Genomic DNA, 24,568 nt, shown 5'->3' with positions numbered 1-24,568 from the left:
CCACTGCACATTTTCAATTGTCTTGTCCGTTTCTATAAAGCTGGGAGGATGGACTAACAAAAATCACCTGGGATGATGAAGGGCTTTGATTAAGGGCTCCCCAAACTGAGCTTAGAAATAGCTACCAGTACCCAAACAGGTGCCTATAAAAGCCAGGTAGGAGCAAAACAGAAGCACATGTTTCTCTGAGCTGAGATGTGCCCTCTCCTCTCTGTTGAATACAGCCCTATCTCAGGCACCACCAGCTCAGCAAGGATGTAGCCCCAGATGCTGCGGTGGTGTGGGTGACAGCAGGGCATGGTCACATTTCTCAGTCCCAGATGCATCACGCAAGCTGGAGCCCAGAGGCCAGCTCAGCTCAGAGCCACGCCGCACTCTGAGAGCCTTCCTCGCTCCCCAGGGAAGCCAGCTCTGCTCCAAGCTGTGGGAAAACCACAACCAGACCCCATGTTTTACATTTTTACTGCCTGCCCAGCCACATCATCAGACTATCTCATTTTTAGCAAATGATCTAGACATCAGCGAATTCTCCAGATATTAAAAGACTATCCTTCAAGCCTGCTCCACCACCTCTGAATGTGACCCCCCACCTAGACTGCAGCTCTTCAAGTTATCCTCCATTTGTTTGTTGGTGTGCTCCCTTAGATCTGCAGATTGCTTTGATTATTTGAACATCTGGAAGTTGTCACATGCCTTTTCTGACCGTGACCATCTGAAACATTACCCAGCAGGACTTGAGGGGAGACACAGTAAGGAAACAAAAACATCCTACTCATAAGAACATGTGGCAGGAATTATCAAATGACACCATCCCAAAGGGTAGTGTTATATATCCAAGTAAAGGCAAACTTTCTCTCCATCCCCTAAAGCGAGGACAATTTTTTTCCATAATATCCACTCCAGACATAAAACAATATTACATACAAATACCTAAAGTATTTTTCATTAAACATTATGTTATTAAGGTTAGTTGTCTATTACTAATGGAGAGAAAGTATTTCTTTCATCCTCTGGCTTTAAAAACTGAAGAGTAGATCCTCCTCATACATGATTCTCCACATAAAAACCTCCCCAGAATGGTTCAGTGTCTGAAGTCATTAGGGTGCTTATTCCTGGTTTTCCTGTGGCCCTCACAGGTGGAGTGCAGGTTCTTTGGTAAAGCTGAAATGGGATATATAAAAAATGAGATGAAAAAAGGTTGAAATGCAAAGTCAGACTTTCTCAGCAATCCCATCAGAGGCTGTAGGGGCTCTGGAGAAGAGGAGAAAAGACCAAAATCAATGCAGCTGTGCTGGTGAAAGCCCAGGAAAATCAAGCACAGCTTTTAGATTTGGTTTCTCATTCTTAACAAGATACAGAAATGAACAAATGAAGAACAAATAAAGCGTGAGGAGCAATACAGACCATACTGATGCAGTCTGGCAGCTGTTGATCAGTTACATTTTGGCCTTTGTCAAGAGGTTCTCCCTAAAATCAGAAGTAGATGGCAATGGGTTTCCTTCTGGCCTGCCTGTTTGCTTACAGATCATAGGTCCAACATCTCATTGCCCTGAAGGAAAACGGGAACAACTACGTGCAGTGCTTCCATGCATGACTTCCACACTCCCCTTCCCTGTGGGCAGCCAGCTGGAAGGGGGGCAGTCTTTGTTGGGGAGGTGATACTAGTAGAAGTAGAACTGCTTAATCCATCAGTCCTCAGGCTCTGCATGTCTCTAGAGTCGAATAAGACCTTGATGTCTGTGGACGGCTTTGCTCCGTGGCTGTCCCTGTTTCTTCTTCCTTTGGGGGTACTTTCATATTTGGTTGCACAGCACTCTGATTTTTTCTTCTTAAACCAAGTGCCACTGGCTACTGAAGGAAATTCCTAACAACCCAATTATATCTTGATAAGACCCCAACATCCCAGAAGGAACTTGTGTAGTGCAGCAGCACTGGTTCCCAGGAATCCTCTTAAAAGCAGACCGTCTCCTCTGATGTAACCTGGCAAAAATCTTCCACGGTCTTTCTGTTGGGATATGACAGAAGGTGGTTCGTTTGTCCCCGGCCAGGGGAGGGGACGGGGAGCGTCCGTGTGAGCGCGGCCGCAGAGGCGCTGCGCACTGGCGCCGCGCGGGGTCCTGCTCTTCCCGGCCGAAACAGCATCGCGGGGCCTGGGAGCGGCGCGGGCGCGGTTCCGGCGCGCACCCACGAGGTGTCACTGCTGCCCCGCCGCCCGGCCCGGCCCCGCCGCCCGGCGCGGACAGCGCGGACAGCGAGCGGCGGCCGAGGGCACGCACCCGGCAAGGCTTTGGGGCGCTCGTGCTGGGAGGGAAGCTCGCGATTGCTGCCCAGCCACTTCCAACATCACTGCAGCGGAGGGTTTAGAGGAGGAGCGTAATACCGGGTTTATTTGTTTCCGATGAAGGCCGATCAGTTGTCAGCACATAGATCAGCAAGACTCAGCATGAAAGAAAACTGAAAATGTCAAATGGAAAAAAGTGGCACATGACCACTTCAGGACTACGGGAGGAAAAAGGAAGGAAAAAAAAAAAAAATCACCAGGCTTTTGATAGCACCAAACTAGTTTGCTCTACTATGGTAAAGAAAATTGCTTTGACTTCCTCCCTTTGTTTCTGATTTTATGCTCTATTTAATTTTGTCATATAATGGGTTATAACGAATACCAAAATAGTCCCATCCAGTAAATTTCTCTAATGAATATTTTTTGTAGTAAGCATTACACAATTCATAGTAGTACCATTCAGATTGCAAGCTTTTCCTTAGCAGAAACTGCAGCAGCAGTGCAGCAGATCAGTGCTGATATACGGCCATGCTGGTCCTGCCCTGTCAGTACCTATAAAACAGAAAATAGGAGTGTGCAGGGGATGGAGTTGCCTAAAGAAGCCATTTCTGTGTTACATGAAGGACTGATGCTGAATCATGCAGACAGATTTTGTCTGGTAGAGTTGCTGCTACATGCACAAGGTGGCAAGGCCTCAATAATGAGGAGTAATGGTGGAGGCATCCTGGTGCAGGAACTGTCAGGATCTGAAAAGGATGCAGCTTCTACAGGCAACATCAGACATCTTCACCACATTGGGCATGGAAAGGTTTTCCCTTCTTTCTTGTCTCCTCTTTCTTTCTTTTTTCTTTCCCCCCCCCCCCCCCCCCCCCAATGCTATTTGGGCAACATATTTAAAATCTTTATTTAGATATAAAATAAAAGCAGCTGGTTTTGTTATTTTTATCACTCCCTCCTGAGTCTCATATTCCTTGTGGTCTTCTGGCCTGTAAACTCTTGCTTTTTTTCTTTCTCATTAAAAGACACAAAATAATCAAAGTAACTCCACCTAGTCCATGCTTTTTGTGGAAAGAGGTTGTCTTCAAAATCTTTCTAGAGACAAAGGTGCATTCCCAGCTCATGCTGTGGTCTTGGGTGAGAGAAGAAGCAGAAGAAATACAAACCATCTTTCAAAAAAAAAAAAACCAAATCCACCCTACTAGCCCACCCTACTGTACCAAAGAGATTCCACTACTGACATCCAGCTAGCAAGCACAACTTTAGGAGCAAAGGGTAGCTGTATTTTAAAGCCAGTCTTAAAGGTTTCACGTCTCTGCTTTCAGTGGAAGTATGCTCTGGGGCAGGAAGCTTTGGAGGTTGGGGCAGGAAAAGAACAGAGACGTCAACTGAGGCAACAAAAGGTCTGGAGATGCTCAGAGATCCTTGCAGATGGGAATCCCGAAGTACAGTTTTAATACAGCCATGAGGTTTGAGAAAGTATTTTTCTGTTTTTCCACTTAGCACTGACCAGCAGCAGAAGAGATATCTGAAATTCATATCTTCTGTGTTTGTTTTTTTAGTTAGTTGTGGGTGTCTTTTTTTTTCTCCAATGCCACAAGTATACAGAAAAAGTAGATGATATGGGTCTGTACGACTGGAATTGCACTGGGAAGAAGCCCTTTGGAACAAAATGAAAGTCTGATACTTCAATTGTCTCATTACAGGATGAAAATAAACATGGAAGTAAAAATTATGCTCTGCACACAAATGCCCTGGTGGGAGAGCAGCTTCAGCTACTCCCTTATACCTGGGGTTTCCAACACTGGCAGAAAAGGATTAGGAAAACAGCTGAGAAGAAAATCAAGGGAAGAGATAAGGCAAAACCTTGCTAGTCAAGAAAGGTTGCTGAACTGCTTCAGAAGGGATGGAGAAAGAAATGGAACTACCCAAAATGACTTAGGAATTACAAACTTAACAGTTCCCTAATAACAACTTTCTGGAAACCAATTCCCTCATTAATTGAGCATGTCTATCTAATTGAACTGTATCTTCAGCAGTTTACTCTGTCCATCGATGAAATTCCACATTTGTGCCTCCACCCCCAAAAAATTTTATCTGTAATTTAGGCACAACACGAGCTTCCACAGGCCTGTTCACTGGTGTCACTGGAGCTACCTCCCAGACCAATATGGACCAGGACTTAGGAATATTTCCTAGTCTTGGGCTTTACTCTTCATTCCTGCCTCCCACAGACTCTCTCTTTGATAAGAGAGAGAGACACTCTGCATCACTCTGTGGACACCTCACTCTTACCATGGAAGAAGCTCAAGCTCCTTACTTATTTCAAATTGCAATGCTGGGAGTGAATGGCCCGAGTACCCGCTCCCTTTCTTCCATCAGTCTCGGGCACCAGAGGAGTCCACACCTTTTGTCTGCCTCCATTCACTGCACCTAAGCAAAGGAATAACTCATCTCCCTCACATCTCCTGAGGTTTCCAGAGACACCTCCTCACCAGCAAGGAAGGATGTCCTGCTGTGTAACAGCACCCCTGTACAGGCACCCTTCTCCCCAGGACATTGTCCCATGCTCCTTCTCCTTCACCTTGGGGGAGCAGTGGCTGTAGGAGTGGAGAGCTCCTGGGAACAGGGTGGGGAAGGGGAGAGGCAGACTGCCGGGAGAAGGATGGTCCCTTGAGATCAGGCCACAGTCAGAGGCACATTGTGCATCCACGTCAGCCCCTGCCCTAGCGCTGACCTGCCTTTCCTTTAATGCTTTCTGTTTTGTGTTGTTTTTCCTAATTTTTTTTAGTTCCAAGAAGGATAAAACAGAGAAGGTAAGTATAAAGAGCATTAGTGGGCACCATAAGACCACGCAGGAGAGATCAATGGAGCAAGAATCAGAGGAACAAAGGGAAAAAAAAAAAAAAAATGGAGAATCCTAAAAAAAATGTTACTGATGGGAAGAAGGAGAGAAAAAAGAGAATCTTAAAGAAAAGTTGTCTAAAGAACAGTGCATCAAAGGAGATGAACTCAAAAAAAGTTCATAGATTTTGGGTTATACATTCCTCTCAGCAAAAGGTACAAAAGTAAGTCACATTAAATATGCCATTGCCACTCATCTTTTAAAAATGAAAGGGGTAAAGAAATAAAAAGGTGGATAGAAAAGATAATGTGCATAATGAAATGCCTCATTTATGTGATACCTGTGCTTAAGGAGCAGTTGCCAGGTTAAGAGGAAGGGTGGGAAATAGTACCCCCTTTTGAAAGATGACATCTGTGATGAATCTAACAAGAGATTTAAAAATCTAGTCAAATCAAAAAGAAAGCCAATGAAGGTGAATGCAGCAGAATATATTTTGGGAGCAAAGTACAATAAAAATTGTGCAAATGCCACTAACAAGGTAACATTTACCGTCGTGTCTTAATATTGTTTGATATTTACTGTCCATGTCCACACTTGTAAATAAGGACTATCACCTAGCATTTGAGCAGGTTCTCAGAGTTTATTATCTGGACAATTTTTCTTTGCAATTTACACATACAGATCCCTTACAGCAAATAGTGATGATGGTACTCATTCTCATTCAAGTGTTTGTGTTAAAGAACCAGACCTGAAGCTTCCTCAGTTTCACCCATATATAAGGATAAAAGATTATACCTGCAGATAAAAGGACTGCAAATAATGCACAGGTGGAATAAAAAATAATTAAAAAAAGATCTTGGAAAAAGAGAAAGATTGTCTGAAAAATGAGGATGCTATTCAAGGGACAACTCAAGGCACCTCACTGACCGAAGAAGAGTCAGCTACACACCAAGGGGAGCAACCATCTATGCTAGAAACACCAGTAAGAAAACCAAAGGAGGCTGTGATGTTGCAATGTCCATTTATGTTGGGAACATATAATTGTAGTGACTGCAGCAGCCTGGTCAAAAATAAAGGGATAAACCAAAGCAAAGAAGATTCTGTTTAGATATTAAGGAAACAAAACTTTGTTGTTTCAGAGATAATGACTGTCTGGAGAGACTCTGCAGCCCTCAAGTCAGTGTATATACAAACAAAACACATTGAGTTGTACACATGCCACTTGAGGGCTCCACAGTCTGCAACGGCATGGGGGGGGGGGAAATCCAGCCTCAGAGAACTCCTCTTCCCCTTCACCTCTTCAATATTGGGAATTCAGCATATCTTCAACTCATAGGAGACAAAAGCAATCTGTTCAGCATAGTTAGATCAAAAGGCAGACTGGTGTGAGTCACAACCACTTAGCAACTTGCTTAAATGAATTCTGGACACAGAATATGTTAAAATGATTTGCTGATAATTTTGCTTGAAGATGTTGGGATTAAAAACTTATTTTCTTTAATTTCCTGTAGCTATTAAAATTCTTTTAGCAAAATTCCTGTATTTTATGCACCTTTTATAGTAAGTCCAGTGTTATGCACCTACTATAATAAGTGCAGTGTTAGTTCTATGCACAATATCTTTACCTAGAAGAGACATAAAAAATATGTCAGTTTTAAAATCTAAATTGAAAGAGCTGTTTTTCACTATGCATAAAAAAAATAATTGGAAGAGCTGCAAATAAGTCACTGGCTTTTCCAACTCCTAGTTCCAGTTACATATCAAAACTTTGGCTTTAATTTTTTTTTTTTTTTTTTTTTTTTTTTTTTTAATAAATAACATCCTAAATGCATTACTATAGGTCTTGTTTTCTGGAACTGTTTGTTGCCCTCCTATTTTTTGTTTCTTAGGAGACTATTTGGCATTTATGGTTTCAGTCATATTAGGGGTACAATTTGAAAAAGTCAACTCTAGATATTTTATTATTACACATTATTGCTTTCTAGATGGAAAAATGTTGTTGTTGGGTTTTAAGGCACCGGTTGAAGTTGATCTTGCCTGATTTTTCAGGTTTTAATTCCAACTCAGCATGGCTGTGATCAACAGGCTGGCAATCCACCAGCTGCATTCTGCCTCTCTTGATCCTAATTATTTAGCTCTCCAGTTTTCCTCCCTTGTCGGTTCTGTTCTGGTCACCACAATTAATTCCCATTTCTTAGTCCTGTATTCACCTTCAACTCATTAATTTCTGGCCAGACTCCACCACTGTTTTGGCTCAGCATTTTGCAATTTATCTCATCACTATTGTAAGGCCCTTTTTCTCCCTCTTTGGATTTCTAGGGTTGAAGGACTGTTTTTACTTGCTTCTTACAGAAGAATGGGTGACTATTTTGCTGTTTTCAGGTAGGTGCCAGGATAGATTCTGCCTCTCCTACCTTCACAGGCTGGTCTGGGAGCACAAAACCATCTGAAGTGTGCAGAAGCACCATCAAGTACTTTATCCTGTAGGCTTTAGAGCTGTTTAATGTACAAGGATGTTTGGGGAAAGAGACTGACTGATGAACCCCAACTCTCAGATGAAAGTTCCAAGCTCCAACCAGTTATTTTAAGGAATATTACAATTAATATCCCTTATGAGGGTGTTTTAAGCTTCTTGGGCAGAGCCAGGAGGCACTGAGTGATGCCTTTTCCCTAGAAGATAAGAAATATGGTCCCTTCAGAGTGATTTTCTCTCTTGGTCCTTTTTTCCTCAGCAGATTTGTGGCTTCACTGACATTCTTAATTGGTAAATTGTTGTGTAACCAAAGTCAAACTGCAGCTGCTCGGTTAATGTACAAGCATGCCTTAATCTGAGATAATCTTAATTCTTGAAGTGGATCTTTGTATAAATTTGGAAACACAAATTTAGCTTTTCTCTGTGGGGGAGAAAAAAGGAAGTTTGTGCCTGCTTGGAGTTTCCAGTCCCAGTATTGTATCACTGGCAGATGACAGCGATGAGGTGAAGTATCAGAAGATTGCAGATAAACCTTTTAAAAAATCATCTAGTTGTAGGATTGATTTTGTTTGGGCCAAGTTCACTCATATGTAGCAGGGGAGCTGTATCACTTGAAACTAAGCTCAAATGAAACCTTAACACAGCTCCCTGACTACATTGAAATCCTTATTAGTAATGCCCGGTTTTACTTTAGAGACATCATGTTAAATCCTGTGCAAATACAGGGAAAGATAGCCATTCAATACAGACTTCATATTTCTTGAAAGGAAATGTCCTGGATTCAGCTGGGATAGATTTCACTTTCTTCCTAGTAGCTGATGCAGTGCTGTGGTTTGGATTTAGCATGAGAATACTGTTGATAAGACACTGATGCTTTTGGTGCTGTGGAGCAGGTCTTACCCTCAGTGAAGGACTTTCCAGTTTCCCATGCTCTGCCAGGGAGCAGGTGCACAATAAGTTGAGGCAGCATCATGAGGACAGCTGACCCGAGCTGGCCAACAGGATATTCCATACCACAGAACACCAAGGTCAGTATAGAAACCGGGGCAGTTGGTCAAGAGGGCCCGATCACTGTTCGGGGGGCTGAGCATTGGTCAGCGGGTGGTGAGCAATTGCATTGTGCATCACTTGTATTTCTTGGGTGGGGGATTTTACTCCTTCCTCTCTTGCTCTCATTTTCATTAAGATTACTGTTATTATGAATATAAATTTTTTCAATTATTAAATTTTTCTTATCTTGTCCCATGGGTTTTACTTTTTCCTCTTCTCCTCCCAATCCCACTGGAGGTAGGGGGGAGTGAACAAGCAGCTGCTTAGTTTCCAGCTGGAGTTAAACCATGACAGGAAAGAACTAGAATAAGTACTGAATGGGTTCAGGAATACAAATGCTCCGTGACTTTTTATCAACCAGTTGGTGTTGCAAAGTGATTTTGAAAAAAATATTTCTTAGGGTGAAGTTGCATGAAATGCCTAATGCTTGGATTTGAAACATTAGGTATTTGACAGAAGTGATTCTTTGAAGCAGACAGTGGTATCTAATTAGTTAACTACTAAGGCAAAGGAGGCAATATACCAGTTGACGAAATTGGTGGCAGCAGGAGTTTGGAAATAAATATCTCTATTTGGCACTGAGAAGTGAAGCAGAGCTCAAATTTCTGTGGATTGCCTGGCCCCAAGCTCATCTCTCAGAGCTCACATTTCTGTGGTAAAATTAAATCTCAGTTTAAGATCTGTGGTTCAGTGTGGCTACTTAGTAAAATTTGTGTGACGTCCCTAGGTTGTGAATATTTTCAGTTGACCTGTATGGAGCTCTCAGTAAGACCCAGCTCTGATGGGGCATTTCCATAAAAGCTTGGTAGAATTCTGCTAGCAAAACCAGAGACACTTTAAAGCAGTAATTGTCATCCTAGCTAGAAACCAGAAACACAGTGCCATGTGAAAACAATGAACAAATAGAAATCCCAAACCTCAAGAAACCTCAACTGAGCAGAATATGGGGAACAGCCATTCATGGATTTAAAATGCATTCTGTACTGGGTTCACTCAGACTGCATCTTTAAAGATGCTGCATTCCTGGTTATGGCTGCACCAGACTACTGCCAGAGCCAGTGGAGAAGTGAGTGCTCCCAGCAGAAGGCAGCTCAGCTGCCTTCTGCCCAGAGCTGCTCTGTGCAACCATCCTGTCCCTAATAGCATCAATGCAGGTGGTTTTCCAATGCTAAATGAGATGTCTCTGGTAGTAATGCATTCAAATTGATTGTCTGCTTGTATCTATGACTGTCCCACTTCGTGTGTTCATGTTTAGGATTCATAGTCCCTTTGAAACAAGATTCTCAATATCAAACCACAGTCAGCATGACAGATGGTACTAGAGTTGGCTGTCCTGAGTCTATTCTGTGCATTGCTAAAAAGGCTTGTTCATCCTGTGCACACTACCATGCCCTGGAGGTATCAGCATTTTGTCATTTGACTTAGTTCCCATTCTTTCTTTTCTACTCTGAGATTCTGTCTACTATCCTTACATCACCTCTATCAGTCAACAGTGTTGTTTCTTAGGCCAAGCAGATTTCTGGTTCCAGCTTAGATTAGCTTCAGAAGCTCCGTACCTACTGTCTCACGGGCAACATCAACACACACTCATAAATCTGTCAACAGGTCTCTGTGTGAGTAAGCTTGGCAGTGGACACACAACAGCGTCCCCGAACAGAGCCCTGGAAATGACAGCCTCCTCCTGCGTTACTACTAGAGGTTTACTCCACAGACAGTGTACTTAGCACTCCCAAAACACTACCTTTTCAGCTTAAAATGTTGCCTTATAGCACAAGTGACAGCAAGGAGAAAGAAGCCCTGTCCTTCCTATTTAGCAAGTATACCCTTGTGTTCTCAGCCAGCTTTGTTCATGTCCATTCCTAAGGAAGTGCAGTTCAGTCAGTCCGGTCTGGGGTAGCGACTGAATCGCTGGGCAGGCTGCGCTCTTACAGAACGGGCCTAGCTGAAAGAACGGTTTGCTTATGCAATGACAAGCAAGCGGCAAAGGTCTCTCTGCTGCTAGCTTGATAAAAAGAAAAGAAAAAGTAAATGATTATCAATAAAGTGTGTTTGGTTAGGTGTCACTGAGAGAAAGAAAATGCCATTTCATGTCACTTTTTAGAAAGCACAAGGTGTGTAACTTTTGGGGATCATTTTGCTCAGCTAATCTTCAGATTCAATATTAAAATCTCAAACTTCCCAAAGGAAAGAGATTCTGCATCTTTTAATGAAAGATAAAACAACAATATAAACATACACAAATTTACAGAGAAAGGATCAACTTTAATACATCTGAAGTAAAAGGTGTTCTTTTTTTAAATATGGTATAAAAATAAATGCAAGAAACATTAACAGAGAATATACAGACAACAGACAAAGACACAGGCTTTCTTTCTCAATGTGAATACATCAGTGAAATGAAACCTTCTGTGCTAATTTATTGTGCAATAAATGTGATGCCATATGTATATTTATTAATATATGCATTTTTTACATTTCTTCCAGTTTTTGATTGACGTATTTTTTTAATAAACTGTGCCTAGCAGAAGCTTTTTTTTCACTGTACTTGAGCTTGCAGAAAATAAAAAGACACAGATCCAGCTTGATATGAAGGAGGAAGTGAGCAGACAGTTTTCGAAATGGAGGCATCGAAAGGCTAGAGAGTCCCTCGGAGTCTGTAATGCCTTAGTATACACAAAAGAAAACAAGTCAGGTCCTTGCTCATGCAACATCTTGTTCTACTGTCCTCTGAGTCAGGCAATCAGTGAGCTACAAAGTATGTATAATGATTTGAGTCTGCTTCCATGCTACAAGGTGATCCTTTTAGTAGGACTGCACTAGACTGGTTAACCTCTTTGATGTGAGCGATTTCCCCTGAGGAAAAGATAAAAACAAAAAACAAAAACAGAAAACAGAGGCATGATCACTGCAAACCTGTTCATCAGCAACCACTCAGTGTTGCCACATCACTCTCAAATAACTAGGGGCACCAACTGGAGTCTGTCAAATCTTAAACCACAGGAAGTCCTTACACTTAAACACCTCCACTGCCAGCCAGCCAGATTGCTTCACAGAACAAGCCAGCAAATTTAAAGGCCGTTTTTGAACGAGATTGGTTTTGGCTGATGAGAAACTGATGCTGAGGTTTTTGCTGTCAGTCACACCCAGAACTTGAAGAAGGCTACCGCCAGCAAGAGTGCCTTGTGCTGCAAAGATGAATGTGCAAACTGCAGTAGCTCTGTCACAGAGGACAAAAAAGCTACTTTCAAGTTAAGGTAAGAAAGTAAGAGGCAGATTGCATATAGGTAGGAAAGCAGCTTTTCCATAAACACAGCTATAGGTTTGCTGAGACCATATTTACTCTTTATAAAGAACATTGGTCAGGTATATTACATGTGACTGCATAAAACTGCTTTGAAGGTGTTGTATTTCCATATTGTTGTTTTCATCATCATTCCTCCTGTTGCAAGGATGTGGTTTCAATTTTTTAACAAGTTCTTTTAACAAGGTATAATGACTGTCCCACAAGAGCTAGGTCTACAGCATGAAGAAGATGGTGTTAGGTATGTCACTCTGGTGAATTTCAGGCAGATTTGAGCTTTATCTGAGCCAGACAAAAACCACAGAACAGGAATTAGCTCTCCTATTGCCACATAAAAGGAGTTAGCTCTCCAAGGGCCATCCTACTGTGGCTCTGATCCAACAGAAGCAGAGCTGGCACAGCAAGCTGACATCACAGGCATACCCTGACAATGTAACACAAATATATCATAAATAATTAAATAGAAAATGGCTCTAACTCACCAGTTATATATTTAATACTTACATTTATTATATTGTTCATTTTAAGTGCCCAATTCAGAAATATCAAACTGATTTCAAGGACAATACAGTAAGAAATACTGTAACTATGGAGAGATGCTTCATTTTCGGCAGTAAATGGTAAATGAACTTATTCTGCCATATCAATAAATTGTTAAGTCATCTGCAGCATTACATCTCAGTGGAATTACACAATTTAATATCTATTGTCACTATCAATTAAATTTATGCTCATGGGGATCTGCAAGTTTGTCTTGAGCATTCGCTCATACACAATAGATCAGAGCAGGTCTTCATAAAAGGAAGAATAACTATTTTATTCTTTGTTCTGTGAAATACAAGTTGACCAAATTAGGATGAATACTTTTCCTACAACATAATTTGAAAGGGAACTCATGATTTGCAATGTTGGGTTAGACTGCTCATCCATCAGGTTCACCATATCACCTGACAGTATTAAAACCTACTTCTTTTAAAGACGGAAAGTCTTCTTCCTGGCACTCTGTCTTCCCTGTATCTGCCACTTTCTACCTATATTAAATTCACAGCTTCTTGATACTTTTTCAGCCTTAAATTCTGTTTTCCTTTAATGCATCAGGTAAGCTGTCATAGTAAGACATCTTTTCTTTTTAAATAGTCAAAAATCCTCAACAGCAGTGTGGCCTTAGAATACAATTTAAAACATTAAAAGCATTTCCAAGATTAATGTTTTGTTAGACAATTTTGTTAGACAATTCGTGACTTTTGGTGCTAGACATTATCTCAGAAAATTTTGAACATATGCTTATCTTTGCCTTTCATTAAGTTATTTGCACTTCAGTTTATAGGTGTACAGGCCTGGCTAATTTCTGTAAACATGTATGCGTTCCCTTTAGTACTGAACTGCATAACCCACTTAATTAAAATATTAACACCTGGCATTCTCAATTAGTTACAGTTTACTCAAAACTACACTGGAAAGCTGCATAAACTCTTGTCGTGGTATAAAATCTGTGAAATAATTGTTTATTATTATTTGAAACTATTATTTAGGAGTTTCAAAATTTCTGGAATTTCTGGATGGACCATAACAAAACTCTAGCATCTCATGAATGAATTATGCTGTCACATAAACTAGGAAGTTTTGACCTAAAATCAGGCCAAAAAGTAATTAGTTGATCTGATTTGTATAATCTTTTTCTACATATTGTTTGACTTTTCCCCTAGAGACACAGTGGGCTGTCATGACAATCTTTTTCTGTATTCCACATCACTGGCTCCCTGGATATTGCTTGTCTTTGGATATTTTTTCTCCAAAGCCCTACAGTGATCAAGAACTCTCTGGATGATCCTCTCTTTCACCTCCCCTCCCTGACTCAGAGAAATCTCCATATGAGCAACAACAGCTACAACAAATGGTCTTTTTCCAGGCATTAGTAGTTCTAATTTATCATAAAGTTGGAAAAGTGAGAGCTTAGGAGATGATACACCCTTCTTAAGAGATCTTCTTCAATGCTTATTCTGAATCATATGAAGTTCTCTGATTAGGAAAATAAGCTTTTAATACACAGAATCCATTGCAGCCCCAAATACAGAATTATCACATCTTCTTATAAGATCTGCAGGGACTTGTTATTTTCCACTTCACAAAATATACCTTTCAAACTCTGTTCCAGAGTATACTTTTCCTTTAGCCCTCTTTGGTAGCATTTCATAATTCCTGCTTCTAGGAGATTTCTAGATTTACTCAATTTACAGACAGATGTAAGGCTTATCCATTGTGGGTCATAATTCAAGAGCTGAGCCTAGCTATTTATTTCAGATGCAATGTTAACAGCATTTCCATAGGCCAGATTTTGATTTGGGAACCTGCATCTAACAGGCTAGTTTTCAGAGTTGTAGCATATGAAGGTGTTTCCTGTGCTAATGAGATTAAAGAAAATTCGGGGGGGGGGTGGGGGTGAAGTCAGAAGTAGTTGATGTTTATCTGAATAATAAAAAGGAGATCCTTACTGTTTTCAATATATTCTTGCCATCAACATTTAGAAGCACACAGCCAAATTCTAAAGAGGATTATGATTTTTTGGCTGTATTAGTGCACTTTGGACATAACAATTGCAACTATTTAAGAATTTTACTAATAATGCAGAAGCCAAAATGGAACCCTGCACACATACCCTGACAAGAGAGTCAGAGTACGAGAAGACAACACAGCAGGTGGAGTGAACAAGTACATCTAAAAGTACAAAATCAATTGGCCTCAGCCTCCAGTCCCTATTTTAGCATATTAACTGTTTGACATAGAGTTGTCCTTCCAACTTTACTTCTAGAGAATTTAGGGGGGGGAAATTGTAAAGCTATTTGCAGATGCTGCTAAATACAGTCATGCAGACTGACCCATTTATGCAGCATGACACTAAAACCTCAAATAATCCAGCAAAAAAGTCAGCAACAACCTCCATACATATGTGGCTTATAAGAAGCCAATATGAAATCTGTATAGGGGCTGGAATTGAAATGTATAACAGAAAAAGATCACGTCTTTTCCTTTTAGAAGATTAATTCTCTTCCTTTCTGCTAAGCAACCTCAGTGGTTCCTTTTTCATGTTTCTTTATTGCCAGTGCAGATGCTACTTCCCAGGACTGATACTGGTAGAACTAGAAAAGAGAACTCCACGCATCTGACGGGAAAAGAGAGAGGTAGCGTGAACCCCACTGTGAGCAAAATGAGATGTGGAGCAAGAAGCAAACCTCCTTGGTCTCACTGTTCCCCATCTGCTCATGTGTGAAACACCTGCAGCACACTGTCAGCTCTGCCAGATCAGCAGGGAAACCTTCCAAGTGACATTGCAGTGCACTACACTCAGAGCTGGTGCGTAAACAGCCCCTGACAGGAGCACAACTGGAGAGACAAGGGAGAAGAAGCAGTAAATCCCTTTCCATGTTGAGGGAGCCCTTGTTCTACCAGCACAAGGGAATTGCTTCAGCACTGCTCTGGGGTTCAGAATTCTGCTCCAGTTTCCACAGAGCACAGGATGCTGCTCTCAGCCATCTGTGCAGGTGTATTTCTCTTTCAGATGTGAGGAAGGGGACAAGGTTAGTATTTACTGAATTTGGGGCACAGGTTGTCAGTACAGCTGCAGTGCTAAGTGGTTACATGTGCAGGGAAATCCTTCTGCCTCTGGCTGAGATTTGCAGCCCTTTGTTCCCTTCTCATTAGGGCTGTACTCTTTCCTGCAATGATCTGAGGACAGGAGTCAGAGGCTGAACAACTGCTTTCCTGTTTTGGCTCACTCCAAATCCACTGACAGTCTCTATTTCTTTCTCCTTTTACACTTTGCATTTACTGATGAGCTGCTCTCACTTGTGATTAATCTAAAAACTCTTGTCAAATGGGGTAGTTTGAACTTGAATAACCATCTGAAGTGTAGGTCTCCAAGGGACCGATGCACAAGAAAAAAATTTTCAGTATGTTTGTCCTGGGCCTGATTCCTCAATAGCTCTCTCCAGTTCTCATTCCTGTAAATAGCCTAAGAATCAGGTATATGTTTGTCAGCTGCAAAATGGCAGACACTGGCCCAGTACCTTACCAGTCTGTGCTGGCTCCTCACTTGGATGAACCTGGTTGTGCAAGTGTTAACTCCTAAGCTCCTCTCTTCCAACACAGAGCACAGCAGCTTAGCTCCAGTCACTGCAGAACAGCACAAGGAGGCCGGTCTTCACTGGCACGTCCTTTATGATTTTCCTCTGTAGGCATAATTCTTTAAAAAACCCCAAAAACTATGGGGATTTTACTAATTAGTAGGCCAAAATAAAAATTTCAATTATTTTATTTGTTCTTTTTTAGTCAAACATGAATAAGACTTCCTGAAATGGAAAAGGCCTTCATTTCTACAAATAGTTATTTTCATTCTTGTTTTGTATTTGTCAAATAAATAGCTTTATGATTTAGTTTTCTTCTGACCTAGCTACTTTTTTGTTTAAATTTTGGGAATGACCTGTAAGTAAACTCAAAATGAGATTCCACAGCTGATAACTGCATTGAATTTCTCGGACAATGCTATACTTGAGGAAAATCTAGCCCTTGGCAGGATTTCAGGACTAGATGGACTTTTGGTCTGGCACAGTAGGGCCTTGTGTACATAAGTTTTACCTATTCATATAGAAAAATTTCTTGATTAACAGATGAAATTGATTATTTATATGCTTTGTTGCTCTGAAAAAGGGATAGATTTTAACACGGAGAGAGACTACACTTGTTTAAACATTTGGAAAATCTATGACCTACTGATAAGAACTGGGGAAGCTATTTTAATGAGTTTTAATTTCCATCTCTAGGCCATAATTCACAATGTCATGTTAAGTGGCATTGGATTGAAACTCCGTGAAAATGTGCTCTGTTCAATAGCCTTTGCATTTCACATCTCATGCATGAAATGGCCTATTGTTACTGGTTTGGAGGGGGGAAAAAATTAAAGGACTCTGGTCAGCCAGTTCTTTCAGGTAAGTGGGAGAACAAAACTGTGTAGGATACGGGTAATAGAAGACATAACAGTTTTAAACTCAGAATTATTAAATGGGGTCTTGTTTATGATGTTATGCATGGAGACAATTACAGTTTGATGGCTTTCTAGTTTAATATATGAACTGAACTTGGTCTGTTTTGTACTGGCTGTACTTCCCTAAGACCTCACAAGCTTAAAACAAGCACCTTTTTTTTGCTTTCTGTGTGACCGTGCAGCAACAGATAAAATGCTAACACTGATGGTGGTGTCTGAAGTCATGGCACCAACACATGAGGATGAAGGGTCTGCCCCTGGTAGCTCTAAGGAGGAAGGCTACCCCTTCTTACCCCACTAACTCGGTTCCTGGTAGGACAATAAAATTTGCATGGGGTGGAAATTAAATTAGCCCACTCCCCCTGTAAAGCAGGTCCCTTTGTCTCGACAGTTCCAGACCAGTAATAGCAGCTAAGCACCAGGCTGGGGCTCACAAAGTCCTGCTCAGTCTGCCACTGTCACAAGTCCTGCATGCACATGACAAATTACAGACAAAATTGTTCCTTAAAGAACCTCTTTGTTCCCGTTATCAGTGTATATTCACCCAGGTTTTTCCCCTCTAATGTAGATACTCACACTTGAGGTAGAGGAAATTTTCTGAGCTTTTTAATTTTTAATTTTTTTATAGTTTTTTTCCCCATGTGAATTCTTCACAAGAATTTCAGTTTTTAAATGCCACAGAAACTGCTGATTTCAGTCTCTCTACTGCTTTAGTATGCAATGAGATTCTCCTGCACCATGACTTAGACCTTTAACTGCCCTAGTCCCTTGGGGACCTGCAGGTGACTGGACTTCTGTTATTCTCCAAGAGAAAGCTGAGGGGCTGAGCTAGGCAGGGAGAAGCCCAGAGCACACTGTCACTGCTCTCTGTGCCTCTGACTCAAAGCTGTGACACACGTGGTTGCCCATGTTAGTCCAAGGCAATTCCCCTGTCTGATGGCTTCATTCCAGCAGCACTGAAGTGTATGTGCTCTATATTTTCACATAGTACCTGGGAGCATAAGTGAGGCAGACCAAGCATACCTGGGGTTACTACTCAGATACAAACTGTAAAGTGTTCAATAACCAACATTACATCTAGCAAATGCCAGTTTGCTATTACTTCTGTGTATTTTATGTGAATGCACATTCTAATTCTAGTTAGAATTCTAGAATGTGAATTCTAACACTATCCATATTGTCTGCTGCAGACTGCCGAAGGCATTAGCAATTTTGCACTATAAAATCTACAGAGCAGCTCATTAGTCAGTTTTTAAACTGAGCATTTAGGCCTTTCATGAAGTGTACCAACTTACTGAATTTTTTCTGGGAAGAAAACTCTTCAATGTCAAAGAAACTCAGAGCTGAGCCTAGTATATACCTCCACTTCTATTTTTTCTCCATCAGACTAAAATAATGACTCATTATAATAGGTTATTTCCCTGAAATTCATGAAATAGTACAGAGTAATTTCCCTCTACAACGTTTCTAAACTTTCTATTTTAACAAATACTTTCTGTAGCAAGTATAACCCAATTTCAATTAACGTTGATCAGGAGCCTCTTAGAGTCAACAAATCAGATTATGAATTACGAGTCCATCTTCTCAGATTGAGTCCCTAGACACAGCCAAGGTTACTGGGGTTTTTTTAAACACTTCAAATGGAAAAAACTGAGTTCTAATTTAGTTTAATACAAACCCACTTTGATACAAGTGAGGAAAAAAATGCAGTGAAAATTAGTCTAAATATTGCAAACCATCAGAGAAGAGAAACTGTAATTTTCATCCCACTAAATCAGAGATGATAGCACTTATCCAAGTTGTAGAAGACCCTTTTCACACCTATTTTCTGTATTAATCAGTAGAACAGATCTATTCCATGGTCCCTCACTTCATAGTTGATCAAGTTAATCAGTACACTGTAGAATATTCTGAGAAATGTTTCCCTTATCCCTGCTGATTGGAACCACTGTACCAAGGTGGATAATTACATATTATAAACTCATCACAACCAAGAACAAAAGTGGAAGAACAAGGATGCCTGGTGGAAAGAGGTCCTGAGGAAGTGGGTGACATGAATTCAGTCGTCTTGGAAAAAAGCTTTGCATTTGAGCATCCTGATATTCTGGATTAATTTGCAAGCCTCAGACCTGTGAGTCTAGTAGAGATTATAGATCTAGCAGTGACATGTTTTTCTTTCATACCTGACCCGACTTGACAGACTCCACCCAGGTTAACAGGTAGTAGTTGGAAAAAAAGCAAAACCACAGATTTTATTTCACTGTTTGCTCTGTGAAAAAGAAAAAAATCTCCCTCCTCTATCGAGATACTAATGTCCAGAAATCCTCCTAGTTCACAGCTGGTTTATTGGGCCTGCCAAGCATCTCTGGCATGCTGCTATTCTGGTACTTCTGCCCTGAGATTAGCAGGATGAAAATCGGGCACGGCTGCAGGGCACAATGCTCCAGTGTTTGTACCCAGAACTGCTGGTTTGTCTGTAACGCTGCTCTGGGAGGGATTTCAGTGTCTCGCAAGCTTATCTTCACGTTTCCCCTTTTTTGTGCTGTATTCCCAACCCATCCACCTGCAGCTTGCTATTTCCCCCCTCATGATCACCTGTTTACATTATGTTTACCATAGCCAGTTCCCGACCCCTGGGCTGCCCAAAATGCCATGAATAAATGTAGCATTGCAGCTTGCCAGGCACTGTGACTGGGAAAAAGTGTGGTTCTCAGAGGTCCTGGATGTATTACCCACTCTATGCACTCTCTTTTACAGATTTTTTATTAATATGGAACTTCCTACTGAATTATAGTGGAATTATCATGTACAACACTATCATGTACAATGTTGTTTTATAGATCCAACCTGTTTAGACAACACACAAATCACAACTGCAACATGCTATGGCAACACCACCATGCAAAACATTGGGGTTTTTGTTTCAAACATTGGGATAGTTTCCTTTGTGGCTGTTTATTTACTTTTAGTGTCCTTTACTGACTTTGTCCCATTGAATCCAAATTTCTTCCTGATTACAGTGGATTCAAAGCATATTACAGGAAGCCTTTACCTATAAGAAAGTAGTTAAAGAATTACTATTTTGTTTTAAAATGTGAGATATTCCCACAGCCTCACAAAACTTTCACTGTGTTTGTTTCTTTTTGTGATTTCTGGGAAGTATATATGTATTTTTTAAATACTTGAGGCAACGCTCTTGAGCCTCATTATAGGGGAGACAGTTTCTGACAACTGCTTCTCCTTCCCTAGAAACTAAAAAAAACAAAAACCATGATCTTTGCTGAAAGCTCTCATATTTTTCACTTCAACACACACAGCTCCACTGACCAGGTCACAGAAAAAGCCACAGACGCACACGCACACACACACAGCAGCGTCACCTGCACAATTCAACAGACAATGCAGACAAACTTGAGTATAATCCAAGATCTTTCTACCTCTTTTCATAACAGGTTAGTGCTCGCCCTCAGTGTTGGTGTACAGTTTTTATGGCATGGAAAAATAGGGATGTTTCTGCCCTACAAAAATAAATGCGTTGAATTCTTTAGTTTGAACTTTCACAATGTAAAAAAAAAAAAATCCCAAAGAAACTGGATAAGTAAAAAGAATCCCAAATATCATGAAATCAGTGGATCTTTTGGCAGGTGGCAAAAGAACGCCCACACAAAATCTACCAGCCTTTATTTTTTTTACCTTTGAAAAATAGCTTTCGAAAGTTATACATTGAAAAGAAAAAAAATCAGTTCTTGTAGTCCATTACGAAAATGAATCCAAATCAAACCCTTGCACATAAACAATATGAATTCTTTGGCCCTGTAGAAGCTGTTAGACATCAAGGAAGATGGGGAAATTATTATTGTTTGTTTTTTCCTGTGCCCAATTAAAAAAAGGGGGACAAAGTCTTTTTTAGTAAAATAAAAAGAAGACAGGATGGAAATCCAATGTATTCAACTGTTTTAGACTTAGTATTTAAGAAGGCACCAGAAAAAGAAACAACATCAAGCATGTTTTCACAGATTTTTTACTAAAATTATAGGGGGGGGAAATGACTAATTTCATGCTTCCTAATGCAAAAAGCATGGCTCCCAAAGGTCCATTCCTCCATGTGTGACTATTGAGATCAGTGGGAAAGGGACTAGGGAGGAGGGGTTGTAATGAAAGCACACTATAAAGCTGTCATTCCCAGGAAAATCCACAAGCTGTGATGAATACACTTTTAACCCTCAGGTTAGAGAAGCAAACGGGAAAGTAGGGATCAGTGAGGGAAAGGGGAGAAGGATGTCCCATCAGGCTTACTAGTCTTCCGAGGCAACAAACTTACCACATTGCGTGTGAATTTCTCAAAAGATGTTCGACGATCCAGAGTGTTTTCCAACTTAAATTTGAAATAAATGAAACAAAGGAAACAAAAAGAAAAAGAAGGGGAAAAAGAAAAGCAAGAACAATGGAGTAGAAAAGAAGGTTTGATGAAACAATGGACTGCAAAACAAAGTTTGTATAAATCAGGAAGCAAACACAGGTATGAGGCTGTAAAGGGACTTGGCAAAACAGGGGATGGGCAAAACAGATATAGTACTCGACAAAAATAATTTTTCATGGGGATCAAACTGGTTTGAATTTAAAGAAAAACTGAAAGTAAAAAGAAATAATGAAGTGCACATCTTGTGTTAATGAACTGACATTCACAAACTTAAGGACTTCACACGGACAGTTGAAGCTTTCTGGTATTTTCAACATCTCTCTCTATATTGGATCTTCAGAAATCAATGTTTGAACAAAAAACAAAATCACACAGTACTTTCACATAATTTTAGGTTGTCATTATAAACAATAGAATGCTACAGTGTTAATAACTACCTTGTTCCTGTAACAGTCAGGGCCCTGATTTTGCAAGGCACAGGGCTCCCAGCTGATTCTAGGAGATTACTGTTTAGAGCCCACTAACAGAATTATTTATCATCATGGAAATCTGCATTGTACAAGCTGCTCCACATACTCTGGGCTGTGGCTATTCAGAACCCATTCCATGATCTGGACTTTTCTAAGCAAATATTACATACCAAGTCATGAACCTCTGTTTGCCAAAGTGTGACATGATCAATCTTTCAGGTCAGATTCCTAGCCTACTCAAAACTATTCATGTAGTAATAGGGAAAGAAACAAAATTAGGAAGCCCCTATATTTATAGTTGAAGTTAGAAGTTATTAATATGAGTAAGATTGTTTCTAAACACATTCTGTAGCTTTCATAGGTGGAATAAAGAGAACAACAATTATTACATAAGCAAACTTGCAAACATGAAAGACTATTCTTCTGGGATTTTATTTTATTTTTTTTAATGTATTTGTAAAGCACTTTGCAATTTAAGGTGCTTCATAACAGAGAAAACAGTACAATATGGGATGTAAAAATAAAAATAAGTTTTGCTAGATTAACTTATTGAAACATGCCCGCATGCAGGATATATACACATATATGTATATTGAACTCCTGTGTGTATGTGACCCTCCAAAAACGCCAAGCTGGTCACCTACCAGATATCCAGTTGCACTGGCACAGGGGAGAGAAGACTGAGTATTGTTGCAAACATAACCACTGCTTTGCACAGTGGCAAGACAAAGGCAAGATGGACCAATACCTTTTTCTTGGCCTGTAGCAGCTCCTGGTAGGCACTGGATCGTATAAAACGAGGATAAGAATCACTTTTCATCAGTTTGTAAATGTGCTCCTGAAAAGGAAAGGAGGAGCTGTTACTCCCTTGAAAGAAGACACATGTAAAATGGGAGGCAGCCACATGTTTTGGCTGTGGAATGTACACCAGCTAGCACTACTATGAATAGGAAGCATTACAGGACAGCAGGTTTCAATTCTGAAGCTAAGGCTTAATTGCTTTCTATTCTTAAAGCAGAAATACCACCCATTTCTTATATATAATTACACAACACACCTTTCTTTAATTTATAGACCAAATTTTCCAGTACAAAATTATTTTCTAAGAATTGACAACCGAGTCCTAGCTTAAGGCCCAACTTCAAACCTCCCTTACATTAGTTAGTTTAGCTAAGTGATGAAATTAGGAGATTTGGGTCCTTCCTCATCAGGTTTTCTGAATTAGTTTCTGGAGACACTCTTGTGATTTCAGAGGCTAGGAAGAGATACTAGGTTTTGTGCTTAGGTTAGTGAGGATTTCCCCTGGCTACTCTTGAAAACATTCTTTGACAGATGTTTAGTCTGCTCACCAGCTAATATAAAAAGGAATACACATATGTAAATTGAAAAACAGTTCCAGGCTAATCTAATTTTCAACATATTAATTCTTCAGAAGCGTATAAAAATTTGGAAACTTTTATCCAGAAAATAAATTACCAGAGCAGCTTAAAAAACTTTTAATTTTGGAGCATTCTAATTTCTGAAAAAGATGAAAAAAAATCTCTGATGTAGGACACTTGATAATTCTAGTTCTGATTATATGCTAGAGGAAAGATTTTTAGAAAAGCATTCAGAATAGGAAATGCTCTCAAAAGTACTTTTAAAAGATCCTGAATTGTGTTAGCTATTTTCGTGGAGTTTTTCTTCTACTCAAATTCTATTCTTTACTGTAGGAAGCCTGTAGCACAGCAATTGGGAAACAGCAAACAAGCTGGAAAGTAAATACTGTTTCTCAGCTTGGTAGTGCATAAAATTAGTGAATATAAAAAAAACCAACCAACCAAACAAACAAACAACCCCAAACAAAACTCCCCACTTTATCTGAAAATTAAGGCAAGGTAAAATTAGAGCTGTTATTTAACTTTTGCTGTATTAGAAACCTTAAAAATTATTCTAAATGTCTTTGATTGTATTTCTTACACTAAGCAGAGAAATTCTGGTGTATATTCAGAACTTAGACTGGTTTATTTGGGGAGGTTTTTTCCCGCTCAGTGTTTGTGAAAGCAGACAATGCAGTCAACAGAGAGTAGAAACTGGTGATGGGCATGAAAATTTTATTTCTGAACATTCTTGTAAAAGCAAGAATAAATTAGGCTGTACTAGTATCATTAATGTACACATTAACCAGGACACATGTTAATGCACATATTTAGCATAATCAGACTATTTTTACTTATGTGTCCCATTTTACTCATGTGTCTGCATTTGACATGGAGTTTCATCTTTCTGTATTTCCAGTCCAGAAATGCTTTTCATACATTTTTAACCACAATTAAATGACCCACCGACTTCCAGAATGGCACACAAGTGGTCTCTTTCCCAGCTGGCAGGCCAAAAAGGGCCTGTTGCAGAGGCAGAACCCTACTCCTGACAAAACCCTCCACCTCAGATGGACACTTTAAAGCTCCTAAAGCTTCAAGTGAGAACGCAGCAGGTGTAGCCTCTCCCTTTTCCAGAGAAATTGAGGCCTCCAGGTTTAAGGTTTTTTGCTGAACTGGATGGACTAAACAGAGGTCCTCTCCAGGAGGAAAAGTCCTGCTCGCATAAAGACTGAATACTCCATGTCTCTCATAAACGAAGGACAAAATTACAAGAAGAGAGATCTGGAAGTAAAAGGGTATTGAATTTTTACACTTACTAAAAAAATATAGATT

At 40.1% G+C, this 24,568-nt stretch overlaps 1 protein-coding gene across 11 annotated transcripts in view; it reads right to left on the bottom strand.

Moving 5' to 3' along the window:
• The window catches only part of RGS7 (regulator of G protein signaling 7), a 242,621-nt gene that overhangs the window by 5,781 nt on the left and 212,272 nt on the right, over positions 1–24,568 (bottom strand). Inside the window, exons 16-19 of one of the 11 annotated variants that reach the window (XR_007202118.1) lie at positions 22,624–22,713; positions 21,307–21,360; positions 19,949–20,037; positions 10,833–11,499 (exon numbers count right to left, since the gene is read on the bottom strand). Coding sequence is in view for 9 of the 11 variants with exons in the window: in XM_048296463.1 (XP_048152420.1) it covers positions 11,151–11,309; positions 21,307–21,360; positions 22,624–22,713 (303 nt within the window). In the remaining 2 variants the exon portion in view is untranslated. Of the gene's footprint in view, positions 1–10,832; positions 11,500–19,948; positions 20,038–20,422; positions 20,504–21,306; positions 21,361–22,623; positions 22,714–24,568 lie in introns of those variants that run through there. The other 10 variants (XM_048296466.1, XM_048296467.1, XM_048296468.1 and 7 more) reach the window with 10 other exon arrangements.

The sequence above is a fragment of the Corvus hawaiiensis genome, chromosome 3 (genome assembly GCF_020740725.1).
Source record: "Corvus hawaiiensis isolate bCorHaw1 chromosome 3, bCorHaw1.pri.cur, whole genome shotgun sequence".
In the NCBI taxonomy this organism is placed as follows: Eukaryota; Metazoa; Chordata; class Aves; order Passeriformes; family Corvidae; genus Corvus; species Corvus hawaiiensis.
Note: the sequence above shows the minus strand (reverse complement) of the source record. Positions and strands in the feature narration are given on the sequence as shown.